Source organism: Felis catus, chromosome E1 (genome assembly GCF_018350175.1).
Source record: "Felis catus isolate Fca126 chromosome E1, F.catus_Fca126_mat1.0, whole genome shotgun sequence".
Lineage (NCBI taxonomy): Eukaryota > Metazoa > Chordata > Mammalia > Carnivora > Felidae > Felis > Felis catus.
The window spans coordinates 17,681,741-17,697,781 of record NC_058381.1 but is presented as its reverse complement, the minus strand read 5'-3'; the positions used below and the strand labels follow the sequence as shown (position 1 = coordinate 17,697,781).

At 54.0% G+C, this 16,041-nt stretch overlaps 1 protein-coding gene across 27 annotated transcripts in view; it reads right to left on the bottom strand.

Moving 5' to 3' along the window:
• The window catches only part of MYO18A (myosin XVIIIA), a 102,103-nt gene that overhangs the window by 52,848 nt on the left and 33,214 nt on the right, over window positions 1-16,041 (bottom strand). For 12 of the 27 annotated variants that reach the window (XM_045045119.1, XM_045045120.1, XM_045045121.1 and 9 more), the window contains exons 3-4: window positions 4,353-4,412; window positions 1,277-1,942 (exon numbers count right to left, since the gene is read on the bottom strand). The exons of 11 other annotated variants lie outside the window; for them this stretch is intronic. In XM_045045119.1, coding sequence (XP_044901054.1) covers window positions 1,277-1,942; window positions 4,353-4,412 — 726 coding nt within the window. Of the gene's footprint in view, window positions 1-1,276; window positions 1,943-4,352; window positions 4,413-12,573; window positions 12,638-16,041 lie in introns of those variants that run through there. 4 more of the 27 variants (XM_045045113.1, XM_045045115.1, XM_045045117.1 and 1 more) reach the window with 2 other exon arrangements.

Genomic DNA, 16,041 nt, shown 5'->3' with positions numbered 1-16,041 from the left:
GCAGGTTCTGGGACCTTGGGAGTCCCAGGAGGTCATCGGCAGGGAGGGCCTCTAGGCTGCTCTACTCCCATTTCCCCCTCCCCCCCCCCCCCTTTCTAGCCAGAAGAGCTTGCAACAGGTGGGAGAAGCAGTGGTGAAACTTGACTCCTCCCTCCTACACCTCATGAGGCCTCAGAAGGGTCCACAAAATGGGGAAGTTTGAAGGGAACTGTCCCTGGCCAGAGGACCAATCATGTAGGCATCACCTTCCAAGGTCCTCCCCTCTGCCTCTCAGCTTCCTATCCCACTCAGAGGGTACTCTGGGCACAGACGGGTCCGCAGATCCAAAGGGGGCCTACGGTTCCCCTTTGCCACCCAGGCCTAGGGCTCCCTCAGGAATCCTGCTGTCAGAGAGGACTGCCGGCCAGGCCTGAAGAAGGAAGTGATGGCAATGATGGCATTAAAACTCCTGTTACCAGCATCGCTCTCCATGCTGTCATTTGTGAAGCACCCACCACGCCAGGGACTGGGCTCGGAGGAGCACTGTACCATTCCTAATCTTCACAGGACCCTTCAAAGCTGGGATTATCCCTTGTTTGCAACTCCAAAATCCAAAAGCCCCCTCCACCCCCTCTGCCCCAAACGATTTTTTACTTAACTATTTTGATTGCCAAAACTCTTTGTATTCTATCCCCCTGCAGTGTGAACATAGATTTTGCTATGAAAATATTTACCTTTGGTTAGAGGTTGCTGCTCGCTATGTATGACATTCTAAAATACAGAAATTATGAACTTGCAAAATACTTCTGGCCCCAAGGGCTTCAGAGGGGGAATCAGACCTGTCCCATCCCCACTTGGCAGATGAAGGAAGGGTCAGCGATGGGACCATGTTGAGATCCCACAGAGGGTGAGTAGCCGGGGATGTGAACACGGGTCACCTGACTTCAGAAAGTCTCCTTCTCCCCTAGCACTGATCTGCTAAGACTCCGACCCTTGCTTGGGAATCTGGAGGCTTCGGCCAACACCACGCAGCCTGGGACCAGGCCCCAATCCCACACAGGAATGTGAAGGAACGGCAGCATGCTGGTTAGCAGGGCCCGTCCCAGAGCAGGGGCCGCCACGGACTCTGGTGTTCAGTGAAGGAAAAGCCATGCAGCCCCACCACGGGCACAAGGCCAGGCCCAGCTTCTCAGTCATGCGGGCGGGTTGAGGAGGCCCGGGGAAGCTGGCTGCGAGGGTGCCTGGCCTTCCAACGAGGGTGGTGAGGGCGTGGGAGGTTAGTGATACACTCGGGTACCTCCTGCTGCACGTCAGGGGCTGGTGACTTGGACTGCGGCAATCCAGTCAGGTTCGACTTCGGGCCAGCGGAGCCCGGGTCCGCCAGCTCTTCCGGTGGGGCAGGGGAGCACTGCTTCTCCGGGATTCCAGGCTTGGCCGGGGAGCCTGGTTTCCCTGAGGAGCCTGGCTCCTGGCTGGAGGGCTTCTCCCCCTTCCCAGGAGACTGCCTGCCACGGGGCTTGTGGTCCTTGGCCCTGCCCCGAGACATCAGGCTCCGTAGACCCACAGAGAGCTCATCCTTGGCTGCCTCCTTCTTTGCTTCAGGCTTAGGTGGAGGAGGGGGAGGTGGAGGAGGTGGTGGCTTGGGACCAGGGGCCTTTTCTCCCCTCTTGCCTCGAGCTGGGTGCTCAGGGGACCTGACCCCTCTGCTTGAAGGCTCCTTGGCACTCCCAGGCTCCTCACCAGGCAGCACCTTGCTCACCACCTTCCTAACTGCGTTTGCCACTCTCTTCCGGGACAGGCCCTGGGCCTCTTCACTTGGGCCTTCTGCTGAGGCAGCCCCCAGGCCATTCATGGCGAGTGTGGGTGCAGGGCTCTTGGCTCTCTGGGAAGTCTCTGACGGTACAGGGCTGGTAGGAGGCTGAGGACTCCTAGATGGACCCCTGCTGTCCTTTGAGCCCTCTAGCTGTAGTCACACAAACACAGGTAGACATTAGCATCGGCCCTTGTGTCCCTGCCCACCCCATGCAGAGGAAGTGAGACCTCACGCCTCGCCCTGGATGGAACAGACCTTCCATTCGTCCATGTAAACAACACATAGCTCCAAGAGGCTACACCATGAAGCCTTCATTGCATCTTCTAGATAGGACAATTGCATCTCAAAGTTTGGCTTCTCTCTCCCCCAAAGCACAAGCAGGTACTGCAGTCACCTGCTGTCTATCCGTAGCCTTAGCACAGAACTGTGAGATGCCAGCATACAGTGCCCAGAGGCCCATGAAGTGTTCCAGAGTTACTGGCTGATGTCAGGGCAGCAACCAAGCCCCAATCCAGGTGAGCCCACTCCCTCGCGGCCCAAACAACAGCAGAGATGGAGCATGGAGAGGTCAAACCACCAATTCCTGCCATCAATCCTGGGCCTCCCTCTGGGGCTTTCTGCTTTTGTGGTCCCCGGTCCTTCTATCACTGTGCTTTCTGGGCCGTCAGACCCAGAACCTACCAATCCCAGCAGAAACAGTGGTTGGGGAGCAACTCCTGGCCCCTGGACATGCCAAGCTTCCTCCCTCTTGCTCCCCTGATTTGTGGCCATTGTCTACCCCTCACCCCACTCTCAGGGCTGCAGAAACCCAGTGCGGGCCGGGGGGGAAGCTTGTACCTCAGGCTGCTCTGTCAAGTCTCTACAGCTTTCCTCCTGCCACCTTCCCAAGGGCTGGAGGCCTCCTGGCTCCCAGGGTGTGTGTGCGCAGAGTAATAGGATGAAGAGGAGAGAGCCGGGGCCCACAAAGGGGAAAGCACTCAAGTGACCACAGATCCACTCTGCCCTGGAGCTGGGGCCCTGGCTCAGCCAGGCTCCCAGCCTCTGGCACCCGCCTGGAGCGTGCTGGCACACTTTGCCTAATGCGCCTACCCTTCCCCCAACACTGGTGGGAACTGTCTGCGGTCCCAAGGGACAGCCACTAGGAAAGCCAGGCTGGCTAATAGTAGGGCAGAGTTTCCTGCAAAGCCAGCCACGTTGCCTGGGGGAGCAAGGTCAACCTGGGGGCTCCTTGCTGATCCGGCAATGCCCTGCCACTAATGGGCTATGTTTGAGTCCCTGTTCCGCAAAACAATGACCTTGGTTCCAGGGTATACCTGGGCCCTGGGCTCTACAAGTCTGGCTGCCATCTCTGCTTGGATGCAGGAAGATACTCAGAGTGGGCAGACCTCTGGCACGTCCTGAACAGGGCTGACCCAAGCGACCTCAGTCCGGGCCTCAGCTACAGGGAGGCCCTGATGCCGGGGTGGGGAGAGGAGGGCTTGAAGGTGCCTCTCCCTCAACCTCTTGGACCCAGAGTGCTCCATGGCATGCCAGGGCACTGCGGAGCTGGCTAGCAGCCCCGGCTGCCGGCTCCTGCTCCCTTCTCCTCCCTCTTCTGGCTCTCCTCCCATCCCCCCGACTGAAGATGGTGACAATGGTGATGCTAACACACAGTGTTTATTATGTGCCGGGAAGCCTTCTAAGCACTTCACGTGTAATTTTCTGGAGTATCTGGATACTCCCGGGTCCCTCCCCAGCATATCTCAAACAGACCCCTTTGAAATCACTGGCTAACCTGGCAGGATTAATTCCACATCAGGGGGAAGCCACAGAGTCTGGCTAATCAAACCTCCATCCGAGGAAGTGGGGGAACTGGGACAGGCACCATCTGGGGTAATGAAGCCCGGATCCGCTTTGTGACCCAGCTCTGCCCCAGGGCCCCCCGCACTCCTGCCCCCTGTGCCGACAGCGGCCCTCTCCTAACTACACGTCTCTAGACCTGGCTATTCTGGAACTGTCTCTCTTTTCTTGCCTGAAAAGAGTCCAGCTTTATTCAGGGTCTCTATCTCGAGGCAGAGTGACCTGGGGGAGAAGCTGGGGGCACCAAGCAGCCGGAGCCTGCCTCCAGGTCACCCGCACCAAGCAGCTGACGGGGTCTTGGGAAGAGACAAAACAGCTGCAGTGAAATCCCTCCCTGTGCCGGTCTTGTGTCACCAGAGCAGGACGAAGAGTCCCAACAGCTGAGCTCTCCTCTGGTGCTCCCCAGCCTAAGAGTTTGCCCGCCTAGGACTCTCCAGCCCCAGAGGGTCCAGAAAACCAGAGCTAAAGGTAGGAACTAAAGAGAGGGGCCGGGGGAGGTGTCCAAAGCGCCTCGGTGTTCCCATCTCCTTCGCGCACCCCAGAGGTTGGCATCACACATGCTGCGCTTTCTGCCCCTTTAGTGGCATTCCCTCTGGCCACCCAGAGACGAAGGGGCACCTGCCATGCCTGCCTGGTCCGCAGAACCGCCTCACGGACTAGGCGAAGGCGGGCAGGCACACCCACCCGGGCACACGCATGGGGGGCTCAGAGAAACACTTACAGCCCCTTCCTCCTTGCCAGGGGGGCCAGGCTTCGGCAGAGTTTTGTCCTCCTCTTTAACCTGAGGGAGCAGACAAAGAAGTCACTGGCGGGAAAGAGCATTAAAAGCACCGGAGGAAAACATCCGAGGGGCCCTCCCTCCCGAGCAGGCAGAGTTCCTGCGCATTTGGGAGTACTGGGGTGAGGGACATGAGCAACGGATACCCTGCGCTGCGGTCAAAACTGTCCAGTGACAACTTCAAGAATGAATAGCGGGATCAGGTACCCTTGCCGTCGGCCACCAGTCAGGTGGCCCACTTGGGCGGTCTGAAGAGTGCCGTCATGGCCTTGGTTACAGGGTGGACGGAAAGGTCCAGCTAACTCAACCCATGCTCAACTGCAAGAGTCATTCCCAGCTCAGGCGAGCAGTGGTCTGAATAAGAGGCTCCTGACCTAGTGACTAAGGAGGGAACAACCCCAGGGTGGGAGCCCTACTGGGCCAACGGAGGTAGAATGGGTGGCCCTTACCAGGCTGGCTCCAACTTGCTTTTAGGTCCCTGTGATCGCCCCTGGCCCAGAGCCTGAACGCCTTCCCAGCCACACAGCTGAGCTTGGACTGGGGACAGGAAATGGGGCAGAGGCAGGGAGGCCAGATATTTTGCCAACCTCAGACCCACAAAACTGCTAACCGTGCGGCTGAGGGAGGGAACCCCAAGGTTGGGGGCAGAATTTAGAAGGAGAGATGCCTGGGCTCTGGCTGTTCTGGGCAGGAGGTTGGGCTCAGCCCGGGAGCTAGAGGGCAGGAGCAGAGTTGGGAAAAGCTCAGACAATGCCTCGTGGACTTCGTTTCTCTTCTTTCCCCGGTCACTTAGGACTATGGGAAAAAGGCAGGTCTGTGAGCAGCTCTACCCGTCTTCAACATGCCTTTCCTTCCGGGCACAGTGGGGTAAAAGCATTGGAAGGAGCCCTCAATTCCTGATGGAAAAGATCTTTAGAAACGTTTCCAGAATCATGTTAATTGTCCCCCTGGGGGGAGGGGGAGTCTTTGGCTACTTTTGAGCTCTAATTAGCAGTGCCTAGGGGCACTGACCAGCATGATGGCCGCTGAAGTTTTAAAGCTGCGACTTGTCTACCGAGCTATTTTCAATGGGCTGAAGCTTCAAAGTTAGCTCACACTGTTAAGGACAGGGGGAAAATGGCAATTATTCATCAGAGTGCGCTCTACTACTTTAGAAATTGGGACTGGAGCAGATTAAAGGGAAGGGAGGGGCTGGTGGAGAGGGAATGAGGAGGAGTGGGAGAGACCGGGTCTGCACCTGCCGCCCCCACCCCCGGTGCCTATCCCTCACACCACCCCACACCCCCAAGGTCACACCATGCATTAGCTCCTGGGCACACAGGTTAGAGGAGCAGCAAGTGTTCACAAACCACACAGACAAGCTCATTACTGCACGCGGTGCTATTAGCTTGGGCTCAGGGATGGCCCAGATTCCGAGTCCACTCCGTGTCCTCCACTGGCTCCAATTCTGTCCTCCCTCTAGTGATGCGAGCTTAGGACCCCAAGTGTCCCGCCCAAGTGGTGAGGCACTGGGGGAAACACTGGCCGCCCCCCGAAAGGTCTGGGACACTAGGCCCAGCTCTGAGCTCAGCTCTGGATTTAGCCTGAGGCTGACTCACGGCCTCCCCCACTGCCCCCCCAACCAAGGGCTCTGTCTGTTACAGGTCATTGCCCAGCTGGGGACTGTGCACAGCACAAAGGCACGCCCAGGTCGGCAGCCTGAATCACCCTCTGGAACCCAGGCAGCCAACTGGCCTGGCTCCCAACCCTTGGCTCCTTTCCTTCTACCCACCACAGTCCCCAGACCAGGGGGGACCCAGTTCCAGAAGCCTCAGAACCAACGCCATCCCCCGCGGCCCCCCACAGCGGCCCACGTTCCCAGCGGTGAGTCAGAGGAGCCCGTGGGGGGGGGGGGAGGGGGGCAGATGGGAAGGGTGTGGGGTGGTTAACTTGGAGGGGCACCAGTGGGACAAAAGGCAGCTCAGCTTACCAGAGGTGGAGCTCAGAGAAGGAGCATGACTCAGCACAGAAGCCCGTCCAGAGCCGAGCGATTCTCCCCAGTCCCCAAATACACGCTCATGCCCCAGTCTGTCTCTAGCTCCCCAAGCTCCCTTGCCCACAAGCCAGACTCCTGCCTGCACGCACCATGCCAAGCACAGAGGAAAAGCATAAGGATTTTGAGACCCAACTTTCCTTTTGCTCCCAGAAGGCGAACCTTGATGAAAAGGCCATGGTGCTGAAGGTAGCCTGCCCCCTGGGTCAGAGAAGACACAGGCAGGGTGGGCAGGGTCTCTCAGGAAATCGGAGTCTTCCTAAAGGCCACCACCTGCCAGGACAAACACTGTGGGCAACAGGGGACAGAGAGGAGGAAATGAAAGGGGAAAGATTACAGAGCTCAAAAGGTCAGAGGAGGAGTGAGGGATGAAGCACTGGGGGAAAGTGCTGGCAAGGTGGGGTACAGAACTTAGAACTTCCTGCCCTCGGGAGCTGTGTGTCCTTGAATAAGCCACCTCACCTCTCTGGGCTTCTCTATAGAATTAGGGGATGGAGCAGTCTAGACAATGGCTGATGTCCTTTCCAGGTCTGCACCCTAGGAGTCTGGGTAAAGAGAGGCACTCAAGCCCTTAACTCAGTGAACCGAAGTTACGGGCCTGTGAGGGCATTTAACAAAGCTTCCCCAGGACTGCAGCAACTTTGGCTTTCTACCTGCAACACGCCATCACCAGCCTGGAGGGAGGGGACCTGGAGAATTGCAAAGCCACTTCACCTATGGGTGAGAAATTAGGACTGGTCCTCTCGAAAATCAACAGGCAGAATCTGCCTCAGCCCAGAGAGAGGCTTCGTTCAAAGAATCCGTTCAGTTCAGTGGAGTTCCAGAACTCGTTTGTTCTTATTACTGCTCATCATGAATTAACAGTGAAAAATTGGAGAATTTTTTCTTTTCAGTTAATTATTTTTATTTATTTTCTTTATTATTTTTATTTTAAGTTTATTTATTTCGAGAGAGACAGAGACAGAGAGACAGGGAGAGGGAGAATGTGAGCAGGGAGGGGCAGAGAGAGAGGGAGAGGGAGAATCCCAAGCAGGCGCCTCACTGTGAGCACCGAGCCAGAAGCAAGGCTCGATCTCACAAACTGTGAGATCATGACCTGAGCCAAGATTAGGAGTCGGATGCCCAGCCAACTGAGCCACCCAGGCGCCCCACAATTAATTATTTTTAACTTGCTTTGTCGACTTGTCTCTTTTACTATCCAGTTCATATGCTAGATGTGAAGTTTCTTTAATTATTTAATTCATTTGTTCTTTGCTCTCCTGCTCAAGTTTTTCTATGTGTGCAGGGGGAAGTCCACTCATCCCAGGCTGTGAGGACACCAGTCCATTCACGCCCAGGCGTGCTCCTCTGTATCAGCTCTTCCTTAGAAATATCACTCTAGGCACAAAGATGGGGTTCTCCGCAGAGGAAATTCTCTCTGTGGCTTTTGTAAGGAACTGCCTGAATATTTCTCCTTCCTTCCTTATCACTGGATTTTAAAGATTTTAAAGATTTGCTTAGAATCCAAAAAACCTGTCTTTAGCCAATACATAACAGATGAGGAACTCAGCCCCAAAGACGGAGGCAATGTCTCCATGACGGTCACTGCCAGAGCTGGGAACAAACCCTGACCTGCTCCCTCGAGGGACTTCAGCCATTTCTTTTCTTTTTTTTTTTTTTAATTTTTTTTTTTTTTAATGTTTACTTTTGAGAGAGAGACAGAGTGCAAGCAGGGGAGGGGCAGGAGAGAGGGAGACACAGAATCCAAAGTAGGCTCCAGAGTCTGAGCTGTCAGCACAGGGCTGGACGCGGGGCTTGAACTCACAAACCGCGAGATCATGACTCGAGCCGAAGTCAGACGCTTAATCAACGGAGACACCCAGGCGCCCCAAACTGCAGCCATTTCTGACAACATCATTAATTACTGAATATGGAACACCTACCCTAATGAGATAGGCCCTGTAAAAGTATTTAACACATTTTTAAAAAATGTTTATTTATTTTTGAGAGAGAGCACAAGTGCGGGAGGGGCAGAGAAAGAAAGACACAGGATTCTAAGCAGGCTCTGCCTATCAGCAGAGAGGCCAACACTGGGCTTGAATCCACAAACCATGAGATCATGCCCTGAGCCAAAAGTTGGACGCTCAACCGACTGAGCCACCCAGGTGCCCCTTTAACACATATTTTTACTCTTATTTATTTTAAGGTTTATTTATTTTATTTTGAGAGAGAGAGAGAGGGAGAGAGCACGTGGGAAGAGCAGAGAAAGAGGGAAAGAGAGAGAACACCAAGCAGGTCCCACGCTGTCACTGTAGAGCCCGATACAAGGCTTAAACCTGCCTTGTGTTTAAGAGATCGTGACCCAAGCCGAAACCGAGTCAGACACTTAACCGACTGAGGCACCCAGGAACCCAAATGTATTTTTAAATATAAGTCTTACAACAGCCTCATGACATCAGTCTCATTTTACTAATGAGGAAGAAGACTCAGAATGAGATTAAGTCACAAAGCCATTCAGTGGTGGAGCTGAGATTTGAACCCAAGGTGCTCCGAGTGCAAGGCCCATGCTGCTCCCTGAGAGGCCCACCTTTGGCCCTGGCTTAGGCAGGATCCGAGGGGCTGAGTCATCCTGGTGTATGTACTGTGTCGGTGTCAGTGTTCAGGAGGTCTGGATCAAGCTAAAGCATGGATGGACAGGGAGGGCACTAATGTTCCAGGTGCCCAAACAGAGTTTCTAGACTTGCAAAGGGAGACCCCAGCCACGATCCTGCCCCTCTGAGGCTCTGACCACCTCCCCGACTACTCTCTCTGGCACTTCTGGCTTCTTCCGTTGAGGGAAGGGAAGAGAAACCAATGCTCACGGAATACTTGCTAGGAGCCAGGCACGGTGGCAGTTGCTTCATACTGTCTCCTTATTTAATCCTCTCAACAGCCCATTTTTTGGATAAGGAAACAGAGAGGGTAAGTAAGTACCTGGCTGAGGACCCCAACCAAGTCAGTAAGTGGCGGCCCTGGGATTCGCAAGCAGGTTGTGCGCCTACAACGTTCCCCGGACTGTGGTTTCTTCGTGGATGCAAACTCTACCCATCATACTGTGGGTGCTTAATAAATAAATGTTGGCTGCACAGCAGTCCTGCAACGGGGGATCTTTGGCCAACTTCTTGTTCCCATCTGGTTTCTCCCCTCAACTGTAAACTATGGAGAATAACACTTGCCAATCCTGATTCCCAGGGACGAGGGCAAAACAAGAGAGGTAAAATCTCTAAACTGAGCAACAATTAATAGATCGTATACACTCAATGCCGTGGGGTGGAAGGGGAGGGCAGGGGCACTCTGAAATTGCTTAGTAGCTCTTTGGCAAGCAACAACAGCCATAAAATGCATCATCCTCTGGCCCTAGCCACCCCATCTAAGGAAGGTATAAGCAATAAGTCGATTTAAAGAAAGGAAGAGAAAGAAAAAAACACCCACAAACCCATGCAGAGACTTTTAAAGAAGCACTCTGTATACCAGCCCCCAGTTGGCAATAACTCAAATGCCCAGAGTTAGGGAAGGGTTGGCTAAACTAGGATACTTAGGTACAACGCGCCATTATGTTGCCACTTAAACTAACAAATACATGATCAATGTGACCACAGGGAAAACTCCACCTAAAATAATATCAATCAAAGCAACTAGAACCTAAATAGTATGCAAACAGTCATCATCACAGTCTTGCAAATTAGACACAATGGAGACATTTGGTATTTATTCTGTTATGTATTTGTTACTTACTGTTTATTTCTATTGTAAAGATGGCTAAATAGTCAATAAAAAAGAAAAAGCAGAGGAGATAATAGCTGCAAGCATTTGTTGTCAAAGAGGAGAAATCCAAGAGATGTGCTGAGGGACCCATCTATGCTCAGCCTGGGAAGGCTTCCAACACTCAGGGGGCTGGACCAGGCTGCATTTTACCCTCTGCATGGACCTGCGAAGGCCATCAGCCCTTAACTTACCATCCTCTGTGCCCCTTACAGGGAGGAATGGGGGCACAAATGCCCCCAGGAGAATCTTTCCACCTCCGCCCGGGCTCCCCACAGGCGTGTAATACGCAGCCTGGGAAAACGCATCGAGGCCAAGTGTCCATGCAGATATCCCCACACTGGGAGCCCCCAAGGGCAGTGGGAAGAGAAAGAGGAGATCCTGCTGTCTGTGACCCAGGGAATTTGCACATTTGGAGAAGAAAGAGGCATGGCATCCTCCTCTGTCTCCTTTCCCACTCTGAGGAGCAAAGAGTAGCTCTCCGGAGACCCTCTCGCTACCAATCCCACCCTAGCACCTACTTATCTAAGAACGAGAGGGAGGATGAGGGCATGGGGAAGAAAGAACAGGAGTAAGAGTAATAACAGTCAACCTTTACTGAGCATGTACTAAGTGCCAGGTACCGTGCTGAATCCTTTTCGTGCACTATCTCATTTAACCCCTGCAGTCTTCCTCTGAAGTAGACAGTGGTATGATTCTTACTTTACAGATGAGCAAAAGGAAGCTCAGAAATGACACGGCCAAGGCCTCATGGCAGCGAGTCGCAAATCAGAACTCACACCCAGGTCCGTCCTCCAGCAAGAACCTCCCAGGCTCACTTTAAGGGATGGAAGCAAGCCCTGCCCCCGCCTCCCTTGATTCACCTGCATCGTTGAGCTTCCGTGACATCATCTGCCAGAATAACACCTGGGGTAGAAAGCAGGGGCTTCCAGAGATAACCTGCCCTTGCACTATGACCCAAACAAGCTTTGCACAGAGCTGCTTGAGAGGAGCGAGGCCCCTCTGGGGGGTGGCCTGAAGGCCATGCTGCCAGCCAAAGGAGGAGGGGGAGAAGAGCTTGGCAGGGACACCCTGGCCCCTTTGGTCCAGCCTCCAGTGAGAGCCCTCCCCCACCCCAGGGCGGAACAGAAAGCAGCCGAGCGCCTGCAGTCACTACCGGCCAGCCCGGAGGAAGCAGGTGCACTGGAATGGCTTCCTGCTGCCACTGCGGTTGCAGAAGGGCCCGGGTTTCCTCCTCCAACGGCCGGACCTGCTGGAGGCCTCCCTTCCCCGGGGACACTCGCTGCCCCTCTGCGGAGCCTTTTGCCGTCTGTCTCACCATCGTCACACATGGCCCCAAATCTCCAACATGGTGCTGGTGGCCTGGGGACCCAGGCTGGGGTGGTGTGGGGAGGAAGCTAGGGCAGGAAGCACCCACCTCTCAGGGTGAGGAGTCTCTGTGGCCCCACCCCAGCTACCCACACACACCTCAGCACTGGTACCAGTTGTGTGGCTGGGGCGAGGCAGTCCTTGGGCACAGGGAGATACGAATGCCCATGGGCACATCTCAGGCTCTGGGCACACCACCGCACTGGGCCAGCCCACACACTGCCAACTGCTGACACGACTAAAAACCTGACCCTTGGTGGCCGGGAGGGGTGGCGCTGGGGGAACGGAACGACTGGGAGGCAGCTATGTCTGCCTCATTGGCTTTTTTAAGGAACTTACTCTTCTGGAGTAATCTCTGCTTGAAAGAGACCTACAGACAGTCAGGGCATCCCCGAGATGCCATCTGCGCCCCTTCCAAGTGTCCGATCCACAGAAATGCAGAAGGCCACGCTGAGTCCACTGGTGGCCGTCCGGACAACTCCAAGAACCACCCCTCTCCAGCGCCTTTCTCTTGTCCACCAGGAGGAAGAAGGGTGGAAGGCTAAGCTGGCAACACAAAGCAGGGAACAAGACTTCCCAGTGTCTAGAAGGTACTGGGGTTCCAGACCTCGGAAGAAAATAGCGTTCCAAGGAACGAAGGCCTCCAGCACTAATGGTTTGTGGGGAAGGCGTGTCACAGCCTGTGGACAAGCTGATGCAGTCCCAGGACACTGAGGTTTAGAAAATGGTGCCCCCTCCAAAACTCCCAAAGTCATGAGTCAGGCCCAGGAGGGCCTTGCCTCTGAGGTGTTGTGAGGCTGCCTGGGCTAAATAATTCCCTCCCCACCAAGAAGCTGGGAGAGGAGCCCCAAGGCAGCACCCCCCCGCCCCACCTCCTTCAGCCACATCTGGGGAAATAACAAAAAGGCTCCTCCTTTCATAAATGAGGAACAGGCATGAGGAGCCTAGGACGTTTCCGGGGTGGGGGGTCAGAGGGACACTCACCCGCATGGCCTGGCCTGGAGCAACCCGGAGCTAGGAGTCTCCTCTCTGATGCTGCTCCGTTAGCTTCTCAAAATAGCACTGGCTGCAGCCCCGCCCATGTTCCCCTCCCTCTCTCCAGGCCCCTCCCGTCCGGAGCTGCCCAACCCTGGCCGGTTGCTTGTTGTCGTCGGTTGGAAGGACTGAGTGGCCGGCCACCAGGACTGCAGGTACCAGGTATGCTGGGATGGAGAGGGTGATACAGTGTGGGGAAGGGGCAGAGGAGGCGATTAGAGTGAGGGCACAGGTAGGGGGCAGGCAGTGTTGGAGGGTTAGGGGCAAGGGACAGGGAGGGTGGGACTTTCCTACTGACACACACCCGGGCTCCCGGACAGCTGAGCTGATATGGCCCCTAAAAATAGCAGAGGAATTTGAGACCTGCAGCCCCCGGCCCCACAGGCCAGGAATGAGACAAGCACATTTGCGTACACACACACACACACACACACGCACACACACACACTCACTCACTCACCATCATGCATGAACACTCAATCACAGCACAGTGTTCTTGAGAACACACAAATCATAGGCTCACCCCAGCCATCTAATTACTGCGGCGGAGGCCAAGAAAACCACTAACGTCATATCCAATCCAACACACAGGGCCTGCTGCACACTGTGCCCAAACAGCAGCCACGCAGCCATCCCGTAAAGTCCCGCAGGAGTAGAGACCCACGCGATCAGTCTGAGGCCCACTGTCGCTGCCTGGCTGTAAATACACTGGGGACTGAGTGCAGGAACCAACTGCACTCTCTGTGTGCACATCCCTCACCCCACACAGCCAGAGACTGCGCAGGCACGGAGGAGGGTGTGGTGGGTGGGCCTTAGCCCTGCAGGCAGAGGAAATCGTGGGTGTCTGGCCAATGAGCAAGGGCTGCTGGTGAAAAGCCAGGGCTCCTCGTGAAGAGGGACTCTGGCCCTGGTCTTTGGTTAGTGCCACAGGATGCCTAGACCAGGGCTGGGGACTTCCAAGAGGCTGAAATGGGAGCTGGGGGCCGTTCGGAAGGAGCCAACGACAGGCCTTTTGAAGCTGTCAGCTCTGCAGAAAAAAGGAAGCTTGTCTCCAGGAAAAAAAAAAAAAAAAGGGTGGGGTGGGGTGGGGGTGCTGGGAAGGTCTGGAACAGAGCCGTCACCTAACCAGTGTCCAACCAGAGTGGCTGGAGACCCCAGCCCTGCCACCCCGGCCAGTCTCGTGTGCCCAGTGGGTCCTGTAAACAGCATGGCTTTCTCTGTGCAAAGGTTGGTGAGCACCGGCCGGGAGGACAAAAGCCTGCTCTGCCTCCTCCCTGTCACACACTGTACAAGCGGAGTCATCCTCGGCCATGAGGGCGTGGGGCCGGTGCCTCTGCTTTCTAGGGACTGCTTGCTGTGTCTTCCCAGGGAGATCATCTGGCCCTATTGGGGCATGTGCTGTGTTAGAGATCTTCACGTCCCCTAGGCTTTCTTGACATATTGGTGCCAACTGGGGCTGCAGACTGAAATCCCCTGTGGGACTCTGAGAATATCGATGTCTGAATCCCACCCTTTCCTCCTAGTTTCTGATTTAATCGGCCCGGGAGGGAGGCCTGGACACTAGGATTTTTAAAAGTTCCCCCAAGTGATTCTTACATGCAGCTGAGGCTGTGAACGGCTCAATCTGAAAGCAGCATAAGGCCTGATGCAGAGGTTCCCTGTCGTTCAATCACTGAGTGCGTGGGAGTGGCTGGGTGGCTCGGGGGCTTGAGCGTCCAACTGCAGCTCAGGCCATCTCTCAGTTCGTGAGTTCGAGCCCCACGTCAGGCTTGCTGCTGTCAGCACAGAACCCGCTTCAGATCCTCGGTCCCCCTCTCTCTCCACCCCTCCCCTGCTTGTGCTTGCCCTCAAAAATAAAATAAACATGTAAAAACATCACCGAGGGCGTAAATGGATGAATGAATGAACAACTTAGCTGTGTGACCACAGCCCAGTGACTTCCAAGGCCCTCACCTGCAAAACAAAGGCTCTGCCCACAGTGACTCTTTTGCATAGTCAGTTGGAGACTGGGGAAGTCTCAGTGAATGAAAGGGTTTGTCTCTCAGGGTGCCTCAGTTGGTTAAGCATCCGACTTCATTTGGCTCAGGTCATGATCTCATGGTTCGTGGGTTCAAGCCCTGTGTCGGGCTCTGAGGCTGGAGCCTTCTTTGGATTCTGTTTCCCCCTCTCTCTCTGCCCCTCCCCCGCTCACACTCTGTCTCCCTTTCTCTCAAAAGTAAATAAAAATATAAAAATAAAGAAGGGGTTGTTTCTCAAAGTGTGTTCCCCAGACCAGCGGCATCAGCATCACCTAGGAACTTGTTAGATATGTAAATTTTTGGGCCCCGCTCAAGACCTACTGAATCAAAAACTCTGGATATGTGGCTCAGCACTTGTGTTTTCACCAGCCCTCCAGGTGATTCTGAGAAGCACTGTTTTAAAGGAATTATTCATGGGGTACCTGGGTGGCTCACTCAGGTAAGCGTCCGACTTCAGCTCAGGACATGCTCTCACGGTTCATGGGTTTGAGCCCTGCGTCGGGCTCTATGCTGACAGCATGGAGCCTACTTTGGATTCTGTGTCTCCCTCTTTCTCTGCCCCTCCCCTGCTCACAGTCTCTCTCAAAAATAAGCATTAAAAAAAATAATAATATGGGAATGCAAGCTGGTGCAGCCACTCTGGAAAACAGTATGGAGGTGCCTCAAAAAAACTAATAATAGAACTACCCTATGACCCAGCAATTGCACTACTAGGCATTTATCCACAGGACACAGGTGTGCTGTTTTGAAGGGACACAGGCACCCCCATGTTTATAGCAGCACCATCAACAATAGCCAAAGTATGGGAAGAGCCCAAATGTCCATCAATGGATGAATGGATGAAGAAGACATGGTATATATATACAATGGAGTATTACTCGGCAATCAAGAAGAATGAAATCTTGCCATTTGCAACTACGTGGATGGAACTGGAGGGTATGATGCTCAGTGAAATCAGCCAGTCAGAGAAAGACAACAATCACATGACTTCACTCATACGAGGACTTTAAGAGACAAAACAGATGAACATAAGGGAAGGGACACAAAAATAATATAAAAACAGGGAGAGGGAAAAAACAGAAGAGACTCATAGATATGGAGAACAAACTGAGGGTTACGGGAGGGGTTGTGGGAGGGGGCCGGGCTAAATGGGGAAGGGGCACTAAGGAATCTACTCCTGAAATCATTGTTGCACTATATGCTAACTAATTTGGATATAAATTTCAAAAAAAAAAAATAAAATTAAAATAAAAAATGAAATAAAATAAAATAAAATAATAATAATAAAAATAAAGGAATTCTTCATGGTGTACCATGGTCAATAGTGAGACTTCCAGAGCCAGCCTGCCTGGTTCAATCTTGGCTTGTCCATCTGGTGAGCTATACAATTTAACCCTGT